The 26,071-nt window shown below is 42.4% G+C and overlaps 1 protein-coding gene across 1 annotated transcript; it reads right to left on the reverse strand.

Moving 5' to 3' along the window:
- Nucleotides 1–15: 15 nt before the first annotated feature.
- On the reverse strand, nucleotides 16–23,825 carry foxo1b (forkhead box O1 b). The gene is made up of 3 exons (XM_028983092.1): nucleotides 23,019–23,825; nucleotides 2,798–2,989; nucleotides 16–1,990 (listed from the first exon to the last, which is right to left on the reverse strand). Exons 1-3 carry the CDS (start codon nucleotides 23,550–23,552, stop codon nucleotides 791–793), a joined length of 1,926 nt encoding a protein of 641 aa, XP_028838925.1. The 5' UTR covers nucleotides 23,553–23,825; the 3' UTR covers nucleotides 16–790.
- Between the last annotated feature and the right edge of the window lie 2,246 nt (nucleotides 23,826–26,071).

Below are 26,071 nucleotides of genomic sequence, written 5' to 3' on the forward strand. Positions count from 1 at the left end.
CCTAAGTGTCTCCAGGGGGGGGGGGGGACTGTCCCTGTAACTACTGATTGTAAGTCGCTTTGGATAAGGGCGTCTGATAAATGCCGTAAATTTAAATGTGAAAGTGGATTACCAGACAAGTTGAACATTTTCAAAAATACACTACAAAGGGCACTTAAAAATGTCCTATATCCAAATTGAAAAGTTTTCTTTATTGATCTGGTTTGTGAATTACTTTTGCATTCCCATATTCGCAGTGATCAACTATTTTAATAGTTCTAAAATCAACAATCGGCAGTCAAATGACTGTATTCTTCTTCATGCTTGAGTTGAAAATGGCAAAACTGTTAAAACATCAGCTTGTGGTATTTTGAAACATTCCTGGGTTAATAGGCACTTTTGAGATAAGAAGAGGGATGGGGGTTACATTTGACTCTTTGCCAACTGTGTATAAACCTTTGATACTGATGGGGACATCAAATATAGGGTACAGAGTCCAGAGGAGATATATTATATAAAAATATAAGGCCCCCTTTCCACAGTAAGAGCATTTGCATTTCATGGATGCTAGTTATAGCACTTGTAGAACAAGAAAAAATCAAGAGTAAAGGGTTTCTTCAGCTTCACTTCATGAGGGTAGTTCTCCAGGCTGCTTACTTAAAAATGATATAGGACAGGGCAGTCCAGAAAACATTCATAATCATTTTAAGATGGTGAAATAATATCCCAGATGTCTATTTGAAAAAGAATGAGCATAAAAACACCTTCATTTGATCACAGGTGCCTTCACTTGTCCAATGCACTAACTGAGTTACCCTGACACCCAACTATGTGTGGTGGTCTTGACCCCATGAACGAACCCCTGTGATGGCCCCACAGGGTCAAAGTTGAAATCCAGCGAGTCTCCATCCATGAGTGTCTCATGCAGTACTGACTCCATATCGCACTCTAAGCGCTCAATAGACATGTCGTCCAGGTCACTGGGCAGTCTCTCGGTGTGGTGGTGGATATGTTGGGGGTGTCCAATTCGGATGAAGCCATTACCGTTGGGGCAGTATGCTTGTGAAGCACCCCCAAGGTGTGCAGATGGCTGGCTGTGGCCCAGCTGGATGTGTGCCTTCAGGCTACTGAGGGACCTAGGGAGAACGGTGTGTCCAAGAGGTGGGAGCAGACAGCCGTTCATGCCAGTCGAGGGGTGGATCTGACGCGGGTGTGAGTGTGGGTGGGAAGAATGTGCATGAGAATGAGGACTCATGATTTTGGCCCCAACTTGCCCTGGTCCACTATAGTTAGGCAACAGTCGTCCTCTTACCCCTCCAGCCTGGGTCACCACTGTCTCAACTGAGGCCAAACCCGAGTGGGAGTCCGCATCTGACGAGAGGAGCTCTTTCAGGAGCCCCGGTGGGCAGTTATACTGGCCAAAGAAGGGCCCAAAACCAGCAGGCCCAGGCTTCGTGTCTGACAGTGACTGCATAGGGATGGGAGACAGGCTGCTCAAACCTGCCTGAGGATACAGGCACTTTCGGTAGTCCTGCTGAGGTTGGGCCTGGGAACCCATGCTGGGAGAGGGGTAGGGAGAGTATGCAGGGCTACTTTGCATCATGGGCGAGGTCTGAGCAGAATGTGAGGAGTCCTGGCAGCTTTGAGGCTGGTTTTTGGGGGAGATGAGGTTGAGGTTGTCCAGAAGGCTCTCCATCATCACATTCTCAGAACCATGGTGCCCAAGTGAACCGGTAACCTCTGACAAACTGGGCAGTGGCGCGTTCATTTTTGGGCCTGCTGGGGTGGTATAACCCAGGTGGAGATCTCCACCCTCACTGAGGTCATCCTGCTCAGGGAGGAAGGGAGAGCGCCGCCCACTTAGAGTGCTGGCATCAGAACTGGCACGGGTGCGAAATGTGGTCCAGGTCTCGAAGTCGTCGTTGCTGTGTGAGTTTGGGCTTCCCATCCATTTGGAATACTGAGAGCTGGGACTGTCTGCTGCCATTTCTGCAGTTCCCTGCAGGGATACCTAAAGCGAAGAGCAAGGTATGTCATCTTGTCATCATGCTTACACCAATAATAATGTGTATATGAAATATTGATTACTATAAATACTTAACTGGGACATAGAACACATCATTAAGGTGTAAATTGCATATTACCATAAATATTAAACATGTGGAGTGTTAGAAACCCATTCCATAATAGTGAACCTTGCATGTGCAGCCGTAGAGATAATGTATTAGATAACATCATCAAAAATTGTGGTTTGAGTGACAAATAATTACACACCAACAAGAAAGTGTAGTACATTTATCTTCTAGATACATATACAGTTTTCTATTAAGATATTAAGTTAACTGTCATGTTTAATTATTTATTTGCGTAAATCCTGAAGACCCCTTTGATCTTACACTAGGCCCAACTATACAAATACTGTCTTTTTTAGGCCCTACATTAGGTTGTGATATTGAATCCCACTTCCACCTCAGTGTCACTGTAAGTACTGTTTCATAATGGTGTACATGAACAATCTATATAGAATCGTAATTTATCAATTTATCGTGAAGACTTTCAACAGAAGACATGGACACATCCTTATATGGTGTTGTAGAACTACGCCCATCTGGACCTAATTTCCTTAAAAAGATACATGTTTTAAAAAGAAGCGCCATGTGTCTTGTGATTCACTAAAACCCTATGAAACTCTGGATGGACTCTGGCTGTACATGACCCTTACAAAGTAACCTCAAGTAAACCCCTTCAGCTGCGGGCTTTTGCAACCCTTGGGTGATCAAAAGCACGTGGGGGACGAGTGAGCTGCAGCCCCTCTGACCTTTTTCTTTGCGGCTCGCCCACGGCTCTTTGCAAACTTGCTGTTGTTGTCCATAGAGGCGGCTCTCCGGCGGGGGGACTTCCCGCTCCGGCCCCCCTCGGGGTTGAGCATCCACCACGAGCTCTTCCCCGTCCCCTCGTTCTGCATGCGAACAAAGCGGCTGTGCAAGGAGAGGTTGTGTCTGATTGAGTTCTGTGGAATCCAAGGAGACAGGGAGAGAGAGAGAGAGAGAGAGAGAGACATTTTTTTCAATATTTTTCACCACACAAGCATGCAGTGGAATTACAGAGTTAAACACAGCTAAACATTGGAGACACGGCCTATTTGCTTTCATGGGGAAAAAGTCATTTGTCACTTTTTTTTGTTGTTGATGGGGAGGCACTCAACAGAACTTAAATAAACAGACGAGACACACAGAGAACTCTGTGTATATGCACACATCCTCCCCTAATGATATTTTGTCTGCCATGCTTTTTCCACTCCCACCCTGACCACCTCTGTACTGGCAGAAAAGCAAAACCACTGGGAAGGGCAGAGAAAGTGAGAAAGCATGGAGGCACGTCAAAATACTAAATAATTACACAAGAAACCCTCTAAAACGCTATTTTTAGTTGGATTGTTTTTCTTACAAGACTTGTTAAGAGTGTGTGCATGAACACTGGCCAAAAAAAAGCAATATACATTGCAACATACATGAAAACACAAAGAAGATGACATCCACATCACCAAAAGGCCACCCCTAACTGCATGAGGACAAAACAGAAAACCTCTCGCAAACAGAACACAGAGAGGGTAGCCTCAGTACATGGAGAAAAAAAGAAGAAACGACCGTTGCTTTCAACAGCCAGATTGAAAAACCTAATCGTACGCCTAAACCCTCCTCACAATAGAACTTAATCCCATTTCCTGTGTTACACCACCCAGTTTCACCTGCACAGCCCTTTCCCGCCTACTGAATCATTAGCTTTCCACTTACACAACACCGAACCTGTGGTGAAATAGCTCCTGTATGCACATTTACTTATAATCAGTGTTGCGCATGGACATGTTCAATAAACGGCATTAATTAAATATGTTGATTCACAATTTCTTTGAAAGCTGAACTCAATTGTCACAAATTATGAGACTGTAACTGTGAGTTTTATGGCACGCCACAGGACACCGGCATACTGATCCACCCAATATGTTCTGCACACACGCCTAATTGCACAATCCAAAAATATCGGGAACAGATCAGCAATCGAGGCCAGATGTGAATGGATTCTGTGAAAGAGCTGAATTCTGATTATGGACAGTAAGTACAAATTGTGCACCGAGACCCATCTTGTTTGAGCACTTAAATAAAGTTTATGAACAATAAGCTGTCAACTCAGATAAAAAAAGGTTCACCTATTTATTCCAAAACAATGAAAAAATGAACTTAATGAAAAAAGAGTCTTTTCCATATGTTTTATTGTGAACTGGCACAACACAAATTATGATAATTCCCATGTAAATAGACAGATCATATACAAGGGTGGTGGACAGATCATTACAAGGGTGGTAGTAACACACTCGCCTATGAACCAGAAGACTCAGGTTCAAATCCCGCTTACTACCATGGTGTCCCTGAGCAAGACACTTAACCCTAAATTGCTCCAGGGAGACTGTCCCTGTAACTACTCATTGTAAGTTGCTCTGTAATATATATTTGATTATTCTTTATATTAAAGAATAAAATCCATGAAATGCTTATTAAGTGCATAAAATGATACAAAAACTACGTGCTAAAATCCTTGAGAAGCTGTCTGCAAAAAAGATGAGATCTTCAAGATGAGATTCCCCAGTGGTGGGAACGGTAAAGGTAATCACATCCTCCACCACCCCACAGTGCTTTGCAAGCCTAGCCAAGCCTGTGGCGCTGCAGACCTGATTAACCGCCCCACAGTTAAAGTATCATTCTCTGTTTGACTGGCTTCTGCCCACGGTGTCTGGACTCTTGCACGCATCCTTGTGGCTGATGCCAAAATTCAAGAAGCATGTGTCCCCAATTCCTCGCCAACATTTGCTAGGTATTTAGCCAATTGCAATAAAAACAGATAGTGAAATGGTTAGCTCGAGACATATCATCTCATTGGCTCATTGGAGTCACATTAAAGATGCATGAAATATTAATGTATTGGTTTGCATTGCTGTTGTCACTATTTGATGGAAGCAAATCTTGAGACTGTCCATTACACTGACAAGTTTGGTGAATTGTGCTTCATGGCACAACAATGTGTCTTAACAATGATAAAACCTCTGTAACCCATGGCCCACGGCTTATTGCTTTAATGTTCTACAGCAAAACAGCACAGCATGCTTCAGACGAGGCAGCAGAATTAAATGCAGTCCTATTATTGGAGCGCGTAATGTCCAGGCCTTACCGAATAAGAGAGCTGATGTCAGTTTCCTTGTGAAATGGATGCTAAGCGAGAAAAAAAGGATCTCAACAAAACAGAGGATAGATAGAAAAGTACCCACCCGGGACTTTCCCTAACAAGCATGTGGACAGAACTACAGCTCCCTCCAGTCAGAAACCCCAAACCACAGGATTCTTCAATTTATCCTCGCCGAGCTTTTTAGCAGATAAGCCATGTGGTCAGGAGTCTCTCAGGATATGGGCGTGAGGATCATTGAACTTTTATGACATTGGACGCGGGTCCAAGCTGGAATGGGGATCCACTTGGCTGAAATATGTTTTACATTGAGGGCTGATCGCTGGCAGGAAAGCCGACTCGAGCCACAACTATTTCTGTGGGCTCCTCCAGAACACAATGTAGTTGTGGTGTTTCTTTTCCGTAATTGTCTTAATGCACGCATGCCTGTCCAGTGCTCCATAAAAATGTCACCGTAGCACACAGTACATGGGGAGCCCAGCAAATCTGGGCTGTCACACCCAAAAAGCCTGGTGCTGAAATGCAAGGTATCCTAGCGTTATTCAGTCATCTGACAGGCACTGCAGTCACCACTAATCATATGCCAGGCGTTTGGGGAAAGACAGTTTTTCACTTGAAACCATCAGGATTTCTGTCAAGACCAACCTTGCTGCAGAAAATTGGGTTGAGACGGTCATGCAACTTAAGTCACGGTAATTAGTTGCCTCGGTAATTGTCTGTTTCTGTTACTGTCCTCCCTATGTAATTTCATATAGAAGAAGATCCAACTAGGTCTCTGTGCTGTGACAGGGACGATCGGCATCATAAACTAAATATACATTATCCTGCCGATGGCAGCAGATTTCAACTAGCATGATTCATTTTAGGGCCATATCCATGATCCATCTATAACAGAAATGTCCTTTCAAGAGGAAGATCAAACCTATGCCAAGTTTGACATAGTGGTTGCAAGTTGTTCTCTTTGTCACCCCCCGATTTGGGCCAAAAATGTTGATCCTAGCTGACTCACATTCAGTTGTTTTGTTATAATCTAGGCCTAGTGTAACGATAAGTGAGGCTGAAACGGCCCAATTTGTCCTTTTAAGTCCTTAATTAAATTGTTCCTACAGAGAATGAAGGCCATTGTCATACTGCAGTCATTTTTTTTAAATCCTTCTCTACCAAATCAAAATTCAATTGCTCTGATATATTTCCTGTGTCAGCAATGATCTGTGAGGGTTTTCGCTATTCTCTGCTGAGAAATCCTACAACCAGAACTCTTGGCACTGCAAGCGTGAGGAGGTCCTAAACTTCAGCCAACGAACAGGAACTGACCACATGAAAAGGGATTATGGGAAGTACAATGGGAAGTAGCCAGGAGGATTGGAGGACAGAGAGCAGATCACTGTGGAGCACGAGGTGCACAGCACTGTCAGCTTCAGGTCACATCTAAATGTTATATGCCAGGGGTCATGACCTCAGACTCACTCATTTCTTATAACCACTATCTTGGGCCACTGGATTTTGAGATTGATGATGAAAAAGAAGATGAAATGGCCAATCATAGTAAATATGTTGTAGAAGCAACATGTTTTCATAAAAGTTCTCCCTTTTGTGGAAAAAGGGCACATTTTTTTTCTCTTCCGTAAACAGCAGCATTCTTAAATCAGTTAAGAGAGTAGAAGATGAACTGATCTTTGCACAGCTGAAGAACCAAAATGTGGGGACATGTGAGAACTCAGGTAACTTTTACCAGACCTTTATCAGGAAAGACGAGGCGATAGGTTCTAACAGTGTGTCCTCCATTCATAAAGCATGGCACTGAAGACAATAAAACAAACAGTTCTTTATGTTTTTCCGTCTCTTCTGTACCGTTCCTGTTCTTCTGACCAAAGCCTCGAGTATAAGGCATCATGAAGTCAACAGTGAAGTGAAATTAACGTACAGGAGAGAGTCAAATGCCAATCCTGCCAACAGTTTCGACACAGCTGGAACAGATAAAGCTTACAGTCGAGAAGCTAGAGTCTTAGATGTTGATGTCTGCTGTGAAATATTTTATTGGCTGTATGCGAGGTGATGAGAATCTGTCGGTTTTATTCACTAAACGAGTTTTATTCACTCTTGAGCATTTGAACCTAATTTTGTAATGATGTTATCTTATTTATTCTCAATTAGGTTCAATGAAAATAAAATGACCTGAGGAATCTTAGTCAGTGGGATTGGTGCTTAGACAGGACAATTAGCCCTAACAGAAACATCTCATTTGAGTTACTATGGGCCAGATGCACCACACTTACTGTATTGATACTATGGATGATTGAAAGAAATGTGTCTTAGACATGTATCATGGTTTGATTTGCAAATAACGTAAAGCAAAAACCAGTGTATGTGTGTTTATGTGTGTGCGTGGCAGAGTGAATGAGAACACAGCAGGGAGGAGTCAGTGTGAGCAACAGGAGTTGTGTTACAGGGAGGCAGACGCCAGACGGCCCCATCGCGTCACGTCTATACCCCCCCACCCCCGCAGGCCCCCTCCACTGCTGGAAGAGCCTGTCCTGTGCTGAACACTGCACAGCGAACCCATCGACCCCATCCCACACGCCCGGAAAAACACCCCCTTTCCCTGGTAACCTCCCTTTCCACACCTCCTTTTCCACACCTCAAACCCTACAACCTTTCTCCCTCACATACAGACTAGCAACCTTTACCTCTGTGCAAAGAGACACGTTGAGGACGGAAAGGAAATATGAGGACAAAAAACACCCCCCCAAAAAAAAACAAAGAGAAAGAGACCTAAGAAAGACGGACCTGGGGGGGGTTTGCGTTGGTTTGTACAGAGTAAAAGAGTTTTAATAGGGCTGTGATTTTCAGCTTCATGCTGCAGAGAATTGTTGAACATGCCATTTTGGGATTTGCTTTTTCAATAAAGGCCACAAAACTCAGCCGAGACGACTGAGAAAAGGCAAAAGCATATACTGGCTTTAAAAACATTTATATTCTAATTGGGAATTTTCAGGTTCTCTGAAACTTTTACATGATTAATGGCATTTTTAATAACACAGCACAACTTTGTTAATGTAATTAAACAAATGAAAATGTTGAACAAATGACAGCTAGACAATTTCCATAGTTAATGAAACATTGTCCAGTGATGTCTTGGTGTCTCTTCTAAAACAGGTATAAATGCTTTCAGGCATAGGGCTGGCCAATGAAAATGCCCTCTGTGTGAGAGAAACAAGTCAGTAAAATTAATGAATAAATCTAATTTACTAAATGATTAGGTGTTTACATCATAATGAATGTTGCTGTCACCTCATTTTCAGTAAATGGCATATTTTAGTCTGAAAGGGCTACTGAATATTGATTCAAAAACTTTAAAAGATTAATTAATTATTGAAGTTTCATTACTACCCGACAGGGCCAAGTCCTCATCTCACGTGTGAAGCACTGTGGCCTATTTTTCTGTTACTTTCAAAGCAGATTACTATCACTACTGCAAAAATAGGGGAAAACAATCGCTCTCTCTTCATGGTTAAAAGCACAAAAACAGCAGGAAATGAACGTTCTGTGTTTCTTTGAAACCAGGGGAGAACACCAAATTAACAGAAAAGTGACAGCATCATCATTTCCATGTCCTACATGCAACCTAGCGTCACCTTTATCATTAGACTGAACAAAGTCAATTGAGGTATGAGGTCAATTCCAAGAAAATATTTGAAACATGTATCAAGGCTGAGTGCTTAGAAGAAGAACACAATGGCTAATGAGACCAATGGCTGACTAAAAAGAACCGCAGGGGTCAATAATATGCAAAATACACAATCATTGGTGCTGTGTGTGTAAGGTTTTCAGCTGTGTGTCTCCAAAAAATGTATAAACACAAGCGCCGACTTTGTCCTTGGAGCCGTGCCATGGAAGATGATGGCACAGTGTTCTCTTTCATCCCCTTTTGTCTATTTCTAGATGCCTACAGGCGCCTTTGTAGGGCTCACTGTGGTAAATTTACCTCACCTCCCCTCCTTGCTGTCAACACATATGATCACCCAGCCCCCATCTGTATACTTTCTGAGTGTCTTTCAGCCTCGAGAAACCCATCTGTGTGGCTGGAAGAAAACCAAATAACAAACCAACCAACAATCCAATGTACCAGTCATCAAGGAAGACACACTGCATCCTTTGCCACGCCCATTTTCGTTCACCAGCGCTTTTCCCAATTATTTATTTCAGCTGAAAGGGAACAACAAAATTCAGAAAATGGGTACTTAATTAATAAATAAATACATAAATATATCAACTAACAATTAATTAATTACACTTTCCATTCAATGTCTTGGCAAAATACAAGGTAAATTACAGTTTGGATCTATTTTCCAACAAATCCCCATCCGGCTCATTTTCATATAATTTACGGATAAACACAGTTTAGTGAGTGAACATATTCATATTTAATAAGTTCACTATTACATCCATATTACAATTGACACAACTACCACAATTTTCTGTGAACTTGAACTACAAGAAACTTGTACCAGTGTTTCAAACACACCAACAAAGTTTCTCTTCTCTTCTTTTATGTAAATCCCGACGATGTACTTGACCTATTGCTACCAAACATGCCACGTACACTACGTCTAGTACTCTCCTTGAGAAAAAGGTATATTTTTCTTCTAAACGTCTGTGCACCAGGCACAGCTGTTTCACCACAACTAGTGAAGCATAGAGCACAAGGCAACGGTCACAGGTCACAATAAACAAAACCAGACTTCTTGTGGGCCAGCTGCACCTTGACTGACTTTGGTCGGTCTTCTCAATGGCTTCACTAAGCCACCCCACATTTTGGTTCAACCTCCTGTTCAGTACTTATTTTGTTCATATATTTAGTCAGGTGGGCAGCAAACCATCACGTCCTATTGTGATTGTCATTATCCACTAAGCCTCTGAGGCCAAGATGAAGCAACAGACGCACGGACAAGTTATCCAGCTTCCTGCCCATCGCAGCTGTGTCATGTTTGTCTGGAAATGCTGTAAAAATATGAAACACTGATTTAGATGTTAGATTGTTTAGATTAGCTTTATCATTTTTCACCTGCGTTTTTGTGTTGAACTTGTGTATCCTGTCTGTGTCTGTCCACTCTCTTTTTCTATGCTGTCAAATGCGGCGCATGTTTCTTCAATGTTGAATGGAAATTAGTTTTGTGCTATGTAGGCCATTATGGCTGTTATTACTTAGCTCTGATCCTGGGTTTTGCTTGGCTCAGACAACAGTGGCAGAGCCAGAAAAATTTCAGTGGGGTGGCCAGGATGGATCTGTGATCATTTTAGGGTGGCATACATGTTTCACAAAAAAAATACAGGGTTATATAACCAATTAATGTGACCCATTGCATTACCATGAGATATAAACTTTGCATAAAACTCTTTTGTATACCATTTGATGCTTGTCTTACACACATACAGTATAAACGGAGATTTAGGCAGATTTTTTCTGTATGCTATATACATTGGACTTTCATACATTAGTCCACAATATAGTATTTTGATGGGTCAATTAAACAATTTACAGATTGAAATGAGATATTTATCACAAACAATTAGACTCAGAATTCATAAATATCTATGCAATGGCTAATCAATAGATGGATGTTCACTTGGTTGATGGCAATTTAAGAGAGCCTTGTAGAGACAGATGATGAAGTGGAAGATAGGGATTGGTTTTCCATTCTGTTAAAGGACCTAATAAAGACTAACGACCTCACACAATAGAGTAATAATTTTTGATATATAGCTTGCCAGTGTTCATGCTCTGGTAGTGCCAAAAAATAACTATAATAAGAAATAAATATTTTTTCCCCATTGACATTTTTTTTTCAAATTGGTACATAAGGGAAATATCACAATGTTGGTCTTGATAAGATCTACGACTCAAACTTGTCTTTGTACAACTAACTGTCTTGCCGCAAAGTTACTTATTCTTTAAGTAAGAATAATATAGACATTATGAAAACTTTTTGGGGACCCCAGCCATATGTCACACCGTGTGGAAAGTGTCCGAAAGTGCCATTGCAGTGCAGGAATGGTTCCACACAGGGAAAAAAAGCGACAGCTGTGATGCAGAGCTTGGGGTTGTCAAGATTAAGCGTGAGGCACCTCACAGCTCCGCCACTGTCAAACAGGTACTGGCCCTAAAACATTTGGAGCCCTAGGCAAGATTTTAGTGCCCACTGAACATTACAGGGATGCGGTGTAGTTAACATTGACTTTACGCTGTTTTCTTGCAACAAACGTGGACTTGGAGATTATTGGCCCTGTGTGATCATTCCATCGCATTGTAAAGTGCCACGGTTTTTCTTAGCTGGATCACAAAAAAATGCAGTCTACATTAGTCCAGCAATTGTGTTGTTTAAATGAAGTGGTGCAGTTGGAGAAATCCTCATATCATTATATGTTGAGTTATTTAGGGGTTAAGCTGCAGAGATTCAGGAAAGAGAATGTCGGTTTCTTTTGTGTGAATGATAAGACGGAATGTGAAGGGAGGGGAGGGGGTTGGTTTAGAAAAAAACTTGCAAAGATAAGCTCACAATGACAGCTTCAATGGGTTCACCACTTCCTGCTGCGCCCCCCACTTCCTGTAACCCCCGTCATCTCCGCACATACATTAGCATTTGTGACTGAAAAAATAAGGCTAAAGGTGTTTCCCAGTGAAAAATTAGAAGCTAAAGTCCAACAATGGAAATACGTTAAACTCTTTCTCTACATCTATTTCACACTTTCATGGTGTGCGAGGTTCAGATCCAGCTGATCAGACTGCAAATACTGATGCACAAAAGGCCCCCTGTGCCACATGCTGACGTCAACTCCCAACCATTTACAGTAGAATATGTGTGGCTCCCATGGACCACAAGGACAAAAAAAGGAACAAAGATTAAACTTAAATGTTGTTTTCAGTCCCAAATAATTTTTGCAAGTGTAACTTTAGCAAATTTAAATTTAGCTATGTTGCTGTGAACTTTCTGAGATGCATTCGGATGTTGTTCTGATTCTACAGACATATTCTGCATGATCCTGATTTGTAATCTCTGGGATAATTTACATTTTTCTATATTCTTAAAGACTAAAAGGGCAAAAAGTATTAAGGGAATTAAGTTTTGATTTCGGCATTTGTATGCTTTAAGAGATTTCTCTTTAAATCTCCAGATAGAGTAGTAGTAGAGGAAGACGTGGAGGAAAAGTCACTTGAGTTTTCTATAATTGCCTGTATGGAAGAAGTTATCATATCAACCATTTTTGTCTCTATTTCTGTCTCCCAAGAACACAGCCTGAAATGATGTTTATACAAATTGAGTTTAAAATTGGTGGAGCCTGATGATTGGCAGCTCTCACATGCTACCTCCTCATTCTGGATGGTTTAACCTCCATCTGTCAATAGGTCTCATGCTCAAACATCATAAAAATGTGAATTTCCTTAATGTTTTATCTTTATGTGATCATGTAAATCCCGAGGACCCATTACTTTACCCCAGTGAACAAGCCCCACATTTAACTGCAAAAATCAGGAACACAACTAAACAGGGACAAGGCTGCCGAAGTCAGAACGTAGTAGAAGACAGAATTAAGAAATGCTCAGTGAAGGTTGTACGGCATCCAAAAATGTGGCTGAGAAATGACGCAGTGCATTGAACTGATATGCAAAGAACAAAACAAAAACTTAAGGGCACATGAGATGAATCAGTAATCAGTTAAATTAGTGCCCTCATTAGAGGTCTTTATCAGTTGTGTGGTCATTAGCAATTATATGACAACATAGGATGCAATAAGAGGTTGGTCATTTTCTGTAAATTCCTCTAGGTTTTTTTATTCAACTTTAAATAAAATAATGGGCAGTGGTGGCCTAGCGGTTAAGGAAGCGGCCCCATAATCACAAGGTTGCTGGTTCGCATCCCGATCTGCCAAGGTGCCACTGAGGCGCCACTGAGCAAAGCACCGTCCCCACACACTGCTCCCCGGGTGTTTAAAAGAAGAGGACACATTTTGTTGTGTCACCGTGTGCTGTGCTGCAGTGTATCACAATGACAATCACTTCACTTTCACTTAATTCATAAATATTGCTGGGTAAATTAATGTATAATAACAGCAGTACCCCAAATTGTGCTTGTGAGATGAAAACAAAGAGAGAAAAGCACTCCCACTGGTCTTGTTTGAGACGGACCCATCAGCAGACTTCCTCTATCCGTTCCATTCGTACAGGAAGCGCTGGCCACTGCTGATACAGTCACCTAATCTGGCCTGCCTCTCCCAGTCTGGCGGAGGACACGCACACGGCCAGGTGCAAAGGGAAGCGGAGCACTAAGGTGGGAGGCAAATTGGGGTCTTCACCACTAAAGGAGCTCCAGTGGCATTCAGACAAAATCAAAGTCAGGCACAGTGAGCATGCACAGGAAGGAAGGGAAAGGAACGGACCCGCTGATTCATTCGCCAGCAGCAGGAAAACCACAGATTTCTCTGGCCATTCAAGAAGTTTGCGATGTGTACAAGGGGACTGAATGCCCACATTCCGCATAGCATGGCTGTGAGTTGAAAAAAATTAATTATAAAAAGATAGAGAAAGAGGTGGTGGCAGAATCATTGACGGATTTCTTTTTCATGCTGAAAGCTTGCGTTCAGCAACATGCTCTACCTTGATGTGAAACCTGCAGTCTTCTACTCCAAAGAGCAGGGACAGGAAATAGAGAAAATGTCCTCCACTCGATACATGGCAAACCGCAGAATAGAGACGTGCACGCTGAGAAACGTGCACCTCTTTGCGGTCAAAGAACCAAGCAAGACAGCTCTGCACAGGAACGTAAAGGGCTTGAAATAATGTGAGCGGAAATGTGACTGGGACTTGCCACAGCACTACATGGGAGTGTGTACCAGTGTTCTTACTGTCATTTCTAAAGAATAAGTACCTCCTAGCGGCCATCAGGACCAGGATGTATCCCGGGAAATAATATTTAAAACGTTATTGTGTCTTATAATTAATTCAAAACAATTATGGAGAAACGGTGTTAAGGTGGACCCGCTACACATGTACTGAGGGATGTCCGAATTTGTAACCCATCAAATGTTCCCTCTGTACGAGGTGGCTTCATTCTGTTGCAATCTGCTGTTCTTTGTCACTTTGTTCTGTGCTTGGGGCAGTGCACAGCCTGAATTAGAAATTGTGAACCTTCGCAGCACTACAGGACAAGATCAAAGCTGTTTTTTTTGTTTTTAATTCAGAGGGTCGAGGGATAAGAAACACAGGTTTTGTGCCGTGCTCAGACTCCAACGCTATGAGAGACACAGCATTGACCCCATGAAATTAATGAACAATTAAAGCTGACGGCAATTAGGAATGTGAGATATGAGGTTTTTCTGCTTTGTCTGGCAGCCAGAAGGATAACATGACAGTAAACTGGGGGGTGTGTGTGTGTTATAGCAACTAATTCATTTAGCATTAATGGTCACGGGGACACAGCTTCTATTATCTCTTTATGACTATGTCATTCATATGGCAATCATAGGCAGCAACAGGCAAAAGTTTAAGGTGGTCCGTTCATTTCCTCTGTAATATTAAGATCTAAATGAGAAATCTCCTCTGGAGACACCCTTAAAGGGTGGAGGGTGGAGGAAGGAGGGATTCCAGTCCCACTGTGACTGGGTATATTCTTTACTCGGCAAAAAGTTTTGAAAGTGGGCTTCCTCTGAAACCAACCACGAGGGGTGGAGAATTTGTTTCCCCCCCCTTCATCTTTTCTTTCTGTTTCATAAGAGAGTTGCCTCTTGTGAACTCTCGCTCTCAATGTTTCCCCTCCCTCTGTAGTTAACAGACTGTGTTTGCAGATACTTGCAACACATACGTTGACCTGATCCAGTCATGCTGTAATGACCGTCGCAGCCTCATACACAGCAAGAAACACCACCTTGTAACAGCCATTATCGGCTCATCTGGTCCTCCGTTTCTCGCTCTTTCAGCAGGCTCTGCAGCGAGTGTGTGGTCTGAAAGCCCAGCTGGGGACTGGGGAGGAATGATTTCCCCACAGCCGGACTTTAACACAATACAGCGGCTCCGGCGTGCCTTGCATTCCATAGTCTTACGCACAGGCCCCTGGCATCGGGCTGAGCTCGGAGTCAAAGCTGCGCACACGCACACACACACACACACACACACACGCACACACACACACACACACACACACACAGAGAGCCGCATTCAGTCAGCTGACGGGTACAGCATGATCACCCGTCAACCTCACCACCTTCTGACCCATATTTCTCATGTGCTCGCTCAATGGAGCATCTTTATGGTCAACTGTTGTTTTAGGATACTTCATACCATCTATATATAAGATCTATATAGTTTTTTTTTTAATCATTAAGCCTGTAATTAACATTCTCTGTCTAATCCTCAGCGGGAAAATTAAAAAAATGTAAGGCAACTGGCTGTGAAGCACTTTTAAGTTTCTCTCCACTTCGTGCCCATGTAGTTGTGGCATAGGCGTGAAGTTCAGAGAACGTAAAAATTAGATTTGTAAGTTTTCCTAACTTACAGCTGTACAGTAGGTTTCTACATGAAAGGTTCCTCCGAGGCCAAGAGTTTTCGGTCTAATGAGTCAAGTCTGCTAGGTGAACTGTGCCATTACATGTATCGCAGAAATCCAAGCTCATCTTATCTCGCCTCTTAGCTTTCGTCCTTCAAGACAGCGTGTTATGTCTCAGGAACTGAAGTGAACCCTTCCTCATCAAACTAGCGAACCCATTCAATGCACATTCAATGCACAGAACACTGCTATGACATCTATCTTCAATTTCTTACATTTTATGATTCTTTCTGAGCTTAGTGTTTTTAACCAGGTGTTGCCCTTTTGGCAGTTGGCACGCTGCACGTGTGGCAACGGTCCGAGTCGCAGGCCACTGACATAAACAGCCTGACTCCGGTAAGCGGCCGTGCTCCAGGGAACACGCCTTCCTCAGTGCCGTGGGTTTGGCAGTTTCCCTTGGGGAGACAGGCCCCCAGAGGGCCCTGCAAAGAGCCATAGGAGGAAAACACTGGAAGACCCACTTGGCCCAGGCAACAATGGCAGCACAGTTTCAGGGTGGAGAGGGCAGGAAGTTGGGCCCCCTGCACCCAAGGGGATTGCAATGGTGATAAAGTGTTAAGAAAAACATAACTCCTGACCCCTCCCTTGTTATTCAGCTGTTACTATATTATTATCAACTTCATATTAGCACTTCATATTATTACTATTATTCTTCTCAGCAGGGGTCAGATATGCAATGGTATTTTTTTGTTCCATGCCACCATCAATCACTGTTATTGCACTGAAACAGAATATGTCATATCTGATGGAATTCCCTGACATTCTTTATATCACACAGTAAATTGTTGATTAATATAATTCCTATTTTTTTGTTGCAACAATTTGTTCAGTGATTATTATTTATATTATTTATTGTTTATAATATTTCATACTTGCGAATGTCCACCATCAACACAAACTGGCAAATATATATAGTATATAATACATATACAGAATTAAAAATATATGTGTGGCAAAAATTCACATCCAGTAAGTTCAGAATGCTCACAGTCCCAAACCAAAAAATGTTGAATAAATTGGTTGATTCTCGTAAGTCATTAGTCTGCTGTATTAATGGAATATTATTATGAATTGTATGAGTTGATGGCTGTGTGCAGTATGCTGAATGATTTTATCTTGGTAAGTATACATTATTACTGCTATAAAACCAGGATTAATAAATGTATGGTCGACGTGTTGTCTGTGTCATAGCATGTATCTTTTATACTGCCAAAATGTGAATGGTATTCTTTTGTGGACAATAAGGTTCCATTCCATTCTGTGGATGTGTGTGTGTGTGCGTGTGTGTTTTCAGGGAGGAGATGTTAACGCATGGCGCTATTTTCCAGCCACTCAGCAGGAAATGCATCATCGCTCATTGTAAGGGACATGGCGGCTGTTTTTACAGGAAAGTGTAAAAATAGCCCAGAGCCAAAGGTTCCACCATGGCCAGCAGAACATGTCATGAAAGAAAATGTGTATATGTGTTATTTTTCTCAACTTTTATTGGGCACATAATCAACTTTATTGGCAACTTAAATTTAATTAAGAATTTTTCTTTTGCCATGATTTTGTAATTCACATAACAAAAATTACTCATTGGACTGAGAAATATCTGAAAAATAAATCAAATTTTATATCTATAAATGAGTACCATGTTTTAGAAATTATTAATAACTTTAAATGAGTAATTTATGAATTTATTGTGCATTTATTTTACATTCGCTACATTTTCTTTTATACTGTGTGTGCGAAATTGAAAAAACAAAAAAAAACAAACACACATATTGGCTAAAAATGAGGTCTGTCAAGATATCAGGTGTTATAAAAATCTGGTCTATAATATATTATGTAGTTTTTCATCACTGCGTTTACTGTATAATACACCTGACCAACTAGTGTCCCTATCAGACCTTTGTTCTTAAGTTTAGTTATATCTGTCATGTGTCGCTGAACCCTCAGGCACTAAACTTCCTGCTAAAGCAGTGGCGTTCACAGCCACCAAAGTCACGAAGGCCAACCAAAACAAACAGAATGCTGGAGATGCCACAGCTTCCCTCCACACAGTCACCAGATCTGGGGGATCAGAGGCTTTGCGGGAGGGGGGCACATGACAACGTCCGCTGCGGAAAGGACAGGGAAGTGAACACATGGTCCAGGAATGAAGGATGTTTGATGCTTTTCCCTACTTAAACCATCGTCCACTAACACACACACACACACACACACACACACTCCCTTGCATTCTTTTGTCATGCATTGCCTCCTGTTATTGTCAAGGAGAACATTTCATGGGCTTAGAGTCAAGCCAAAAAAACAGAGCTGCCACTGGAAGACATTTTTTCACCATGTTGAGAGGCGCTATCTGAGCACTGTGGGTTTGTGGGAAAAGTGTGTGAGACCACCTGCAGGAGCAGCAGCCCAGCTAGTGTGTTTCTGTGCTCCAACAAGTCAGGGAGCTCCGCAGACTCACCAGCAGCAGCCGCTGCAGACTTTGGCCCACGGCTGCTCTCATTCCAGTAAGCGCATGCTTGCATAACTCTTACAATTGGTTACCTTATCTTACCACACACCCCCACCCCCCACACACACCCCAACCCAAACACACACACACACACACACACAAAATGTATATGACCGAAAAACCCTAACGTTACTACACTTTTATTTACTTTTTTTATTGTCAGTGTGACTCTAAAGGTGTAGTTCCTCCCACTAAAGGTGTAGTCCCTCCCACTCACAGTTAACGTTTTTGTATCTGTGTCATCGCAGGCACAAGTACACAAGATGTACATGGCCATGCACTCACCCGCGCACAATTTTACAAGTGCACTGTTTAAACACAGTTTAACTTACCACAATTGTCCATAGTGCACCAAAATAGCAGTTAGTAGTAATGTTAGTAACCTCTATCAAGTTAAAGTGCAAGCAGTTCAGGTGAGAAATTCCTCACAGACGTTCATTTTACCAGATTTTGTCTTCTATGGAACTGAGGCTCGTTCTTGTGATTGCACCGGGGAAAAATGTACTCATGGCTCAAACGAGCTTTATGACACTTTTTGCAAGCAGGAACTAGTTATTAAGGAATGCCTTTGGAAAGCTCCAGTGAGAATTCCTCACTGAGAGGAAAACCCAAATTCCCATCTCGTTACTACAAAAGCCATTGGGCCGGCCTCCAGTGCATGTGATGCATCCCCATTGTTCTACCTCTCTCCAGCGCCAACATATTGAGCCTGCCATTCTCTGCAGCCGTCCTCTAACCCTGAGCTAAAGGGGCTTCACAATGCAGCGAGAGTGACGACTTGCTGCACCACAACATTGTGTTTTTAATGCCAATGGTGCATTTTGTATAACTTCTACTAAAGCTGCATCATGGGAGAGAAGTGTATATTTAATTTAATTTTTTTATACACACATTTTACTCAGCTTTTGTACGTTTTACAATGTATTACAATTTGTACAGATGCTGTACAACTATCTGACTGTGAACCACTTCATACTGACATTGTATCTGTTGTGCAAGTCTTGCATGCGTGTGCGAAACAAAATGCAGCTATTCTGCATACTGCACGGTGCAGACGAGAGTAGCAGCTCACCTCCCACCTGTAATCTGCTCCACGTTTCTTTTTCGTGGTACAGCATAATAAGTGCGTCTCCCATGCTCGCCGCGTTCAAGAGCTCTGTAGAAAATACCCATGTTCCACTGCACCCACCAGCCCATGAGATTCTTCCATGAAACAGATTTGCTGTTTGCACTGGGCTAACCTTGCACGCGGTCAACCTATGTGTTCTGAGGCTCAGAGAGCCGTTTTGTTATTGGTGTGTGTGTGTACGTAAAAAAGAGACAGTATGTGTAGTCTATTCTGGTCTTCAAAGCTCCACCGGGGTAACGAGGTTCATCTGCTGAAACCAAGGCTGTAGTTAAACATTTGCACAGCAACTAAAAGTCCTTCCCTGGAGGAGATTAGAGAGCACTCTATAACAAATCTAACGCTAGCCTGACTTAGAGAGTGAGTATGTGAGAACACGGACAGAGCGTCAGATGGAGAGACTGCTATTCATTAGGGCAGGGTCACTCATGCACACGCACTTTTAGCCTTGGAACATGTAACGCCCAAGAAGAATTTCAGAGATTAGCTTTGTTAAATGTAACATCCCATTTCAAATCCTGAGATTAATATTAGTGCCTAAGATTGGTTCATTGGTTCCACTTTTATTAGTGTACACACCGCAGCATGCAAATATGGGATCATGAAGTTTGGACAGGGACACAAATTGTCATGCCTAATAAAAAAAAAAACCCTTCCTCGGTCACATTTAATTTTCTGAACCCTCATTATTATATTTTTTTTCAAGATCAAAATGCAGAAGCGGCCGATGAGCTGAAGGCCATGAATAGTGTATTCATCGCTAGGGTACAATGAACAGACTGTAAAGTCAGCCAGCCTGTAACCACATCTGTAAGCACTTCAGAAGAAGCTTAAGAGTCTGAGTACCAACTATGTGGCGCGCTGCCTGGCCGAGTGCAGCTGAATCTGCAGGGGTTTTCATCCGGCCCGAGGCGTCGAGCACAGTTGTCAGTGGCGCTCCGAAACCAATTCCAATTAAATTCATGTGTTTCCACTGCCGTCCCGCGCACAGCCTCAGGCTCAGGTGTCAAACCTGCGAAACGTCTGAAGCATCCCGTGAGTGGGAGGAATGCCTGGGCAGTGACGTCACGGCGGTTGTGGATCAGACGATATTTTGTCATGGCATGCACAGACTGTGACGGTTAAGTTGGGCAACATACCTTTCGAGTACCTGCGTCTACGCATAATGACAGGTAATCCTCAAGATATTTTTAGCCTTTTGTGTAGGGAGGTGGTATTGACGTCTGTGCTGCCTCAGTCTGGCCTACTTTTTTTCACTTCAAGGGCGTATTTCACCAAGTTTCATCGCCACTCTTCAGCAGCATTGTCTATGTGCCGTCGTATTTCATAATCCTGACATTACCTCCGGTGCTCCAACAAACCTTCATCAATAACATGGACAGGACTTGCTTGCCGACAATTTGCATTGAGACCTGAACACTGTAACGTACAGCAATGAACGCTTTAGGTAGATGCTCTTCTTACCTTCTTCTGTAGTTTTGAGACCACTTGCTTAGGAGGAATACGCCCTCTTCTTCATAATAATAATACAAATAACAATACATTTGAAAAAGTAATATCACTTTGACTCCATGATTGGTGTTGAGCGGTCTTGTGTGTGTAGTTCAGGCTTCATTTGCTTCATTTACGGGAAATAGCACGACACTGTAGGCTACAGCACTTTCCATTGGAGCAGTGATGGCCAGAGTTGGTCACCAGACACCTCAAAGCCCCACATGTCTTTCAACTTTATCTTTACATCACAAGACAAATTGCATACCACTGTGTGAACAGGGAAGCTGAGGGTGTCAGGTGACTTTCCCACTGACACATTTCACAACCCAAAATTATATATATATCAGAATCAGAATCCTATTTATTGGCCAAGTAAGTGCAAGCACATACAAGGAGATTGATTCCGGTAGATGGTGTCTCTCAAGTACAGTGTAGAAAAACAACAACAAACAACAACAATGTGCAAGGGTGTGTGTAAGTATTATTGTACAAGTTGTGGGATTTGTTTGTGCTGTTTATAAATAACTATATCTACTGAAATAAATAGGCAAAAAAACTAAATCCTATATACAAAGTGTATATGTAAATGGTGACAAAAGTGCAAAACATCTGTAAGAGAAAGCAAGTGTGGACTATATTAAACCAACTACCATATGTGTTTGGCTCTGGTCAATAACGTGTGTGCAATCCATTATTTGATGACATATTTGGTATAGATCGGTACAGATCTATTATATTCTTCCTTACAATCTTGATGAGCGATGAAAAAAAAATCCCCTAGAGTCAATGACCAGGCATATGATCAGAAACCTCATCTTTCCTCAATCGCCATTTTAGCACTTGTTCATGATTTACATGATTTCTCTTATTGACATATTCATGGGCTGTAACATTGTTGGGACGATCAGACACTGATACAGTTTTACAGTTTTGAATAATAGATAGACAGCTGCCCTCTTGTGCATGCAGGGGTGCTTATGTCGGCAAATTGTGGCAGATACACTACCATTCAGAAATGTCCTTATTTGGATGGGAAACTATTGTTTGGTGCATTAAACAGACATCAAAGGGGACAAAACTCCAGACATTGTTCATGCTGTAAATGAAATATCAATATCTTGAGTTCCAACGGAACGCTGAGTTTGTTAACTCAAGTATGTCACTTTAAAAGCTTCTATGGTTATTAGAATTACTGATATTTTCAATTATTAGCTGAAAACAGTTGCGCTGATTAAACTAACAATAAAACTGACCTTCGTCACACTAGTACAGTATCCAGTACACCACCATTATCATTGCATCATTATTACAAACGTTGCCAATGGTTGATATTCCTTCTGAATTGTTCCTTTCAAGCCATTTTAATGTACACAAAAGAAAATCAGGAGATTTTGAAACAGCAGTGAACTTTTAAACAGTACTGTACGTAAGGATCATGAAACAAACGACCTCAACGACACACACACACACACACACACACACACACACACATTCACGTGCGTGCTTTTGCGTAACGTGTAGACAGGTTACACAAGCCGAGAGGAGGCGAGATTTGCCCCAATCCCACTCGCTCATGAAATTCCAAAACAAAGTCGGCGACTTCACACACACGTACACACACATGCACACAGACACACACACACACACACAGACAGACGAACATATACACACAAGCACACACACACACACAGACACAAGGCACACTCACAAACACACACACACAGAAAAACTGGCGTAGGTACACTTCTGGTACATCCTGTGTTTGTACTTATGACTCATTATGAATCACTATTGCATAATTAGATGACAAATATATATATATATATATATATAAAATGAATAAAAAAACTAAAACAAGACAAAACATGTTTGATCTGGCATAGCGAGTGGTTTGTTTACTACGTTTAATTGCATGTCCAGTTCCTCATACAGGAATAATGTCTGTTAATTTAACAAAAATAAATTATATCTATTCACTTCTCGCATATGTGTGTGTGTGTGTGTATATATTTAGACACGAGTAATTGCATGAAAGGAGTAATTGTGTGGCTCCCCGTTGCTCTCGCGAGATCTGGCCGCCTACCTTCCAGCCGGCGGAGCTGTTGCTGTCGCCCTTGTCCTTGAAGTACGGCACGCTCTTCACCATCCAGTCGTAGATCTGCGACAGCGTGAGCCGCTTCTCCGGGGAGCTCTCGATCGCCTTGGTGATGAGGTCGGCGTAGGACATATTCCCCCAGGCGTTGCGGCGGGACGAGCTGCCTTTGCGCTGCGCGGCCGCCGCCGGAGAGGAGAGCGGGGCCACCTGTTGCTGGTGCGGCAGCTGGGGGTTCGGCTGCGGATGGTGATGCTGCTGCGGGAGCCGGTGGCCGCACTTCTCCTGGCAGAGGGAGATTGGCCGCTCTTCGGCGTAGTCGTCGGCTTCTTCTAGTAAACTCAGGTTATTGATGAAGTCGACGTTGCTTCCTTGCTCCTGTTTGACCGAGGGCGCCGGGGAGGATGTGCTCGAGCTGCCCGGCTCTGTGAACTCAGGTCGGGGCAGCGGCCAGGTGCAGGAGCGCGGCCGGGGGAGAGGCTCGAAATCCGGGTCGGTCTCTACCAAATGCGGCGGCTCTGCCATGTTGCAAAGAAAATGCGCGGCAAGTAAAGTCCCAAATAAAGTCCGGACAAACTGTACGAAACGAAATAAAAGCAAATGTGAACGTATACCGGCCTCCGCGCGAAATAAAACCGGAGAGCGGAGAGTGTCACTCTGGCTCGCGGTAAATCTGGCAGTTTTTATCCGCGTCAAGTCGTACCACAGCCTGTCTGTCACAGGTCTGAGGAGAGAAACTGGACGCCACGCACCAGGGCTGCGGGGACACGCCCACCTCGTGACTGACAGGCCGAACGGACCAATGGCGAGCGTGCGTCGGAAAGGTAAACAGTGAGCAGCTTTGCATAACTAAAGCACATTTGACGGTGCGGTAGCAAAGGGGAAAAACACACACACACATTATCAAAAGTTAGCGTACGAGGGTCCACGTGTATTCTGTTGAATAAAAGCGCACATCCAAAAGCACTACATGGGATGAATCGCTTTACCTAACTTCACTAATTACTGCTGTGAGTTAGTTTCTTCTGAGTGACATCAACACCTAAGTACTCGTTTATTTTAGACAATAAAAATGCTCCTTGTCTATGTGTACGCTACTCTTCAAATGTTGAAAATAATACAAAATAATAATGATTAATCAGTGACAAAGTTTGAAATAATGATGTAGTACTATGATGTAGACACTGTACTTGTGTGAATGTCAAGAATGTAGTTAATACTTTAATTGGTGCAAATGTTTGCAGCGCTGGTAAAATAATTAAAAGGGTGGTTCTTATCATGAATTCATCTTTTAAAGTGGCAGACTTGGGTTAATGAACACAGCATTATGGATAAAGTTCCTTTCTACATACAGGGTGGTAGTAGCGTAGTAGGTAACACACTCGCCTCAAAACCACAGGTTCAAACTGCACCTACTAACATTGTGTCCCTGAGCAAGACACTTAACCCTTAGTTGCTCCTGTAACTACAGATTGTAAGTAGCTCTGGATAAGGGTGTCTGCTAGATGCCATAATTGTAAATATACATGCAATATAGGCCAACATTTTGGACAGACCTTCTCATTCAATGTGTTTTCTTTATTTTCATGACCATTTACATTGGTAGATTGAACACATGTGGAGTTGTGTAATTAACAAAAAGTGGAGACCTGGTCTCCACAGTCACCGGACCTGAACCCAATCGAGATGGTTTGGGGTGAGCTGGACCGCAGAGTGAAGGCAAAGGGGCCAACAAGTGCTAAACACCTCTGGGAACTCCTTCAAGACTGTTGGAAAACCATTTCAGGTGACGACCTCTTGAAGATCATCCAGAGAATGGCAACAGTGTACAAAGCAGTAATCAGAGCAAAGGGCGGCTATAATGAAGAAACTAGAATATAAAACAAGTCTTCAGTTATTTCACCTTTTTTTGTTAAGTACATAACTCCACATGTGTTCATTCATAGTTTTGATACCTTCAGTGAGAATCTACAAATGTAAATGGTCATGAAAATAAAGAAAACACATTGAATGAGAAGGTGTGTCCAAACTTTTCGCCTGTACTGTATATTCAGATATCCCATCTTTAAAAAGGCATTTCCAGCAACCAGAGTCTTTTACTTATGAGCAACGTCTGGACTGGAGTTTTGACCATATATATATATATATATATTGCTCTTTCTCTCTCGAAATGTCCCTACTTGTGTGTACTCGAATATTGAACCACTAGAGGGGGACCAATATCATAGTAGCTTTGTAGCTCATTCCGCCACTGGGTGGCTCCAATCTCGCCTCTGACGAAGAGGCAAAACAATAAACACTTTAGGAAAGATCTGGAGATGTGATGAGCACATCCTCATTGTCCAAACATTGCCAAGTAAATGGATAAAGAGAGTAAGGAGAGTTCTGGAGTTTCCTAAGTGTTTCCATGCCATAATAATCAATGTTTCCACAGTTCAGCGTTAACCAGCAGACATTTTATAGCTCTATTTAGCCAATATGAATAATACACATTATAAATACCCACAGTAATCACATAAACACAATAAGATTTTTTTGTTTAGCGTCACCATTTTCAACCTCAGGTTTTGTGATGGCTGGTGATGCTGATAGCCTCTGTAATTGTCTTCTCAGATTATGAAAAAAAGACGAGAAAACAGAGAGCTAGATTGAGAATTTATCTGTTTAGTTTGTCCTATGTGTGATTTTTTTATTTAGTGGTTAACACACTCGCCTATGAACCAGAAGACCCAGGTTCAAACCCCACTTACTACCATTGTGTCCCTGAACAAGACACTTAACCCTGAGTGTCTCCAGGGGGGACTGTCCCTGTAACTACTGATTGTAAGTCGCTCTGGATAAGAGAGTCTGATAAATGCCGTAAGTGTTGATGAAGTGAATGAACGTGGGCAGCTCAGTGTCATTGTCTGTGGATTTAGGGCGACACCTAGCGGACACATGCCGCCGGTGCCTCATTCTTCATCTGGGCTAGCGACAAAATGACATCTGCAAACATGGTGAATATGTAAATGCAGAACAGGATAGTCTATTTTTGCGTTTCATTG

This window comes from Denticeps clupeoides, chromosome 6, assembly GCF_900700375.1.
Source record: "Denticeps clupeoides chromosome 6, fDenClu1.1, whole genome shotgun sequence".
Classification (NCBI taxonomy): Eukaryota; Metazoa; Chordata; class Actinopteri; order Clupeiformes; family Denticipitidae; genus Denticeps; species Denticeps clupeoides.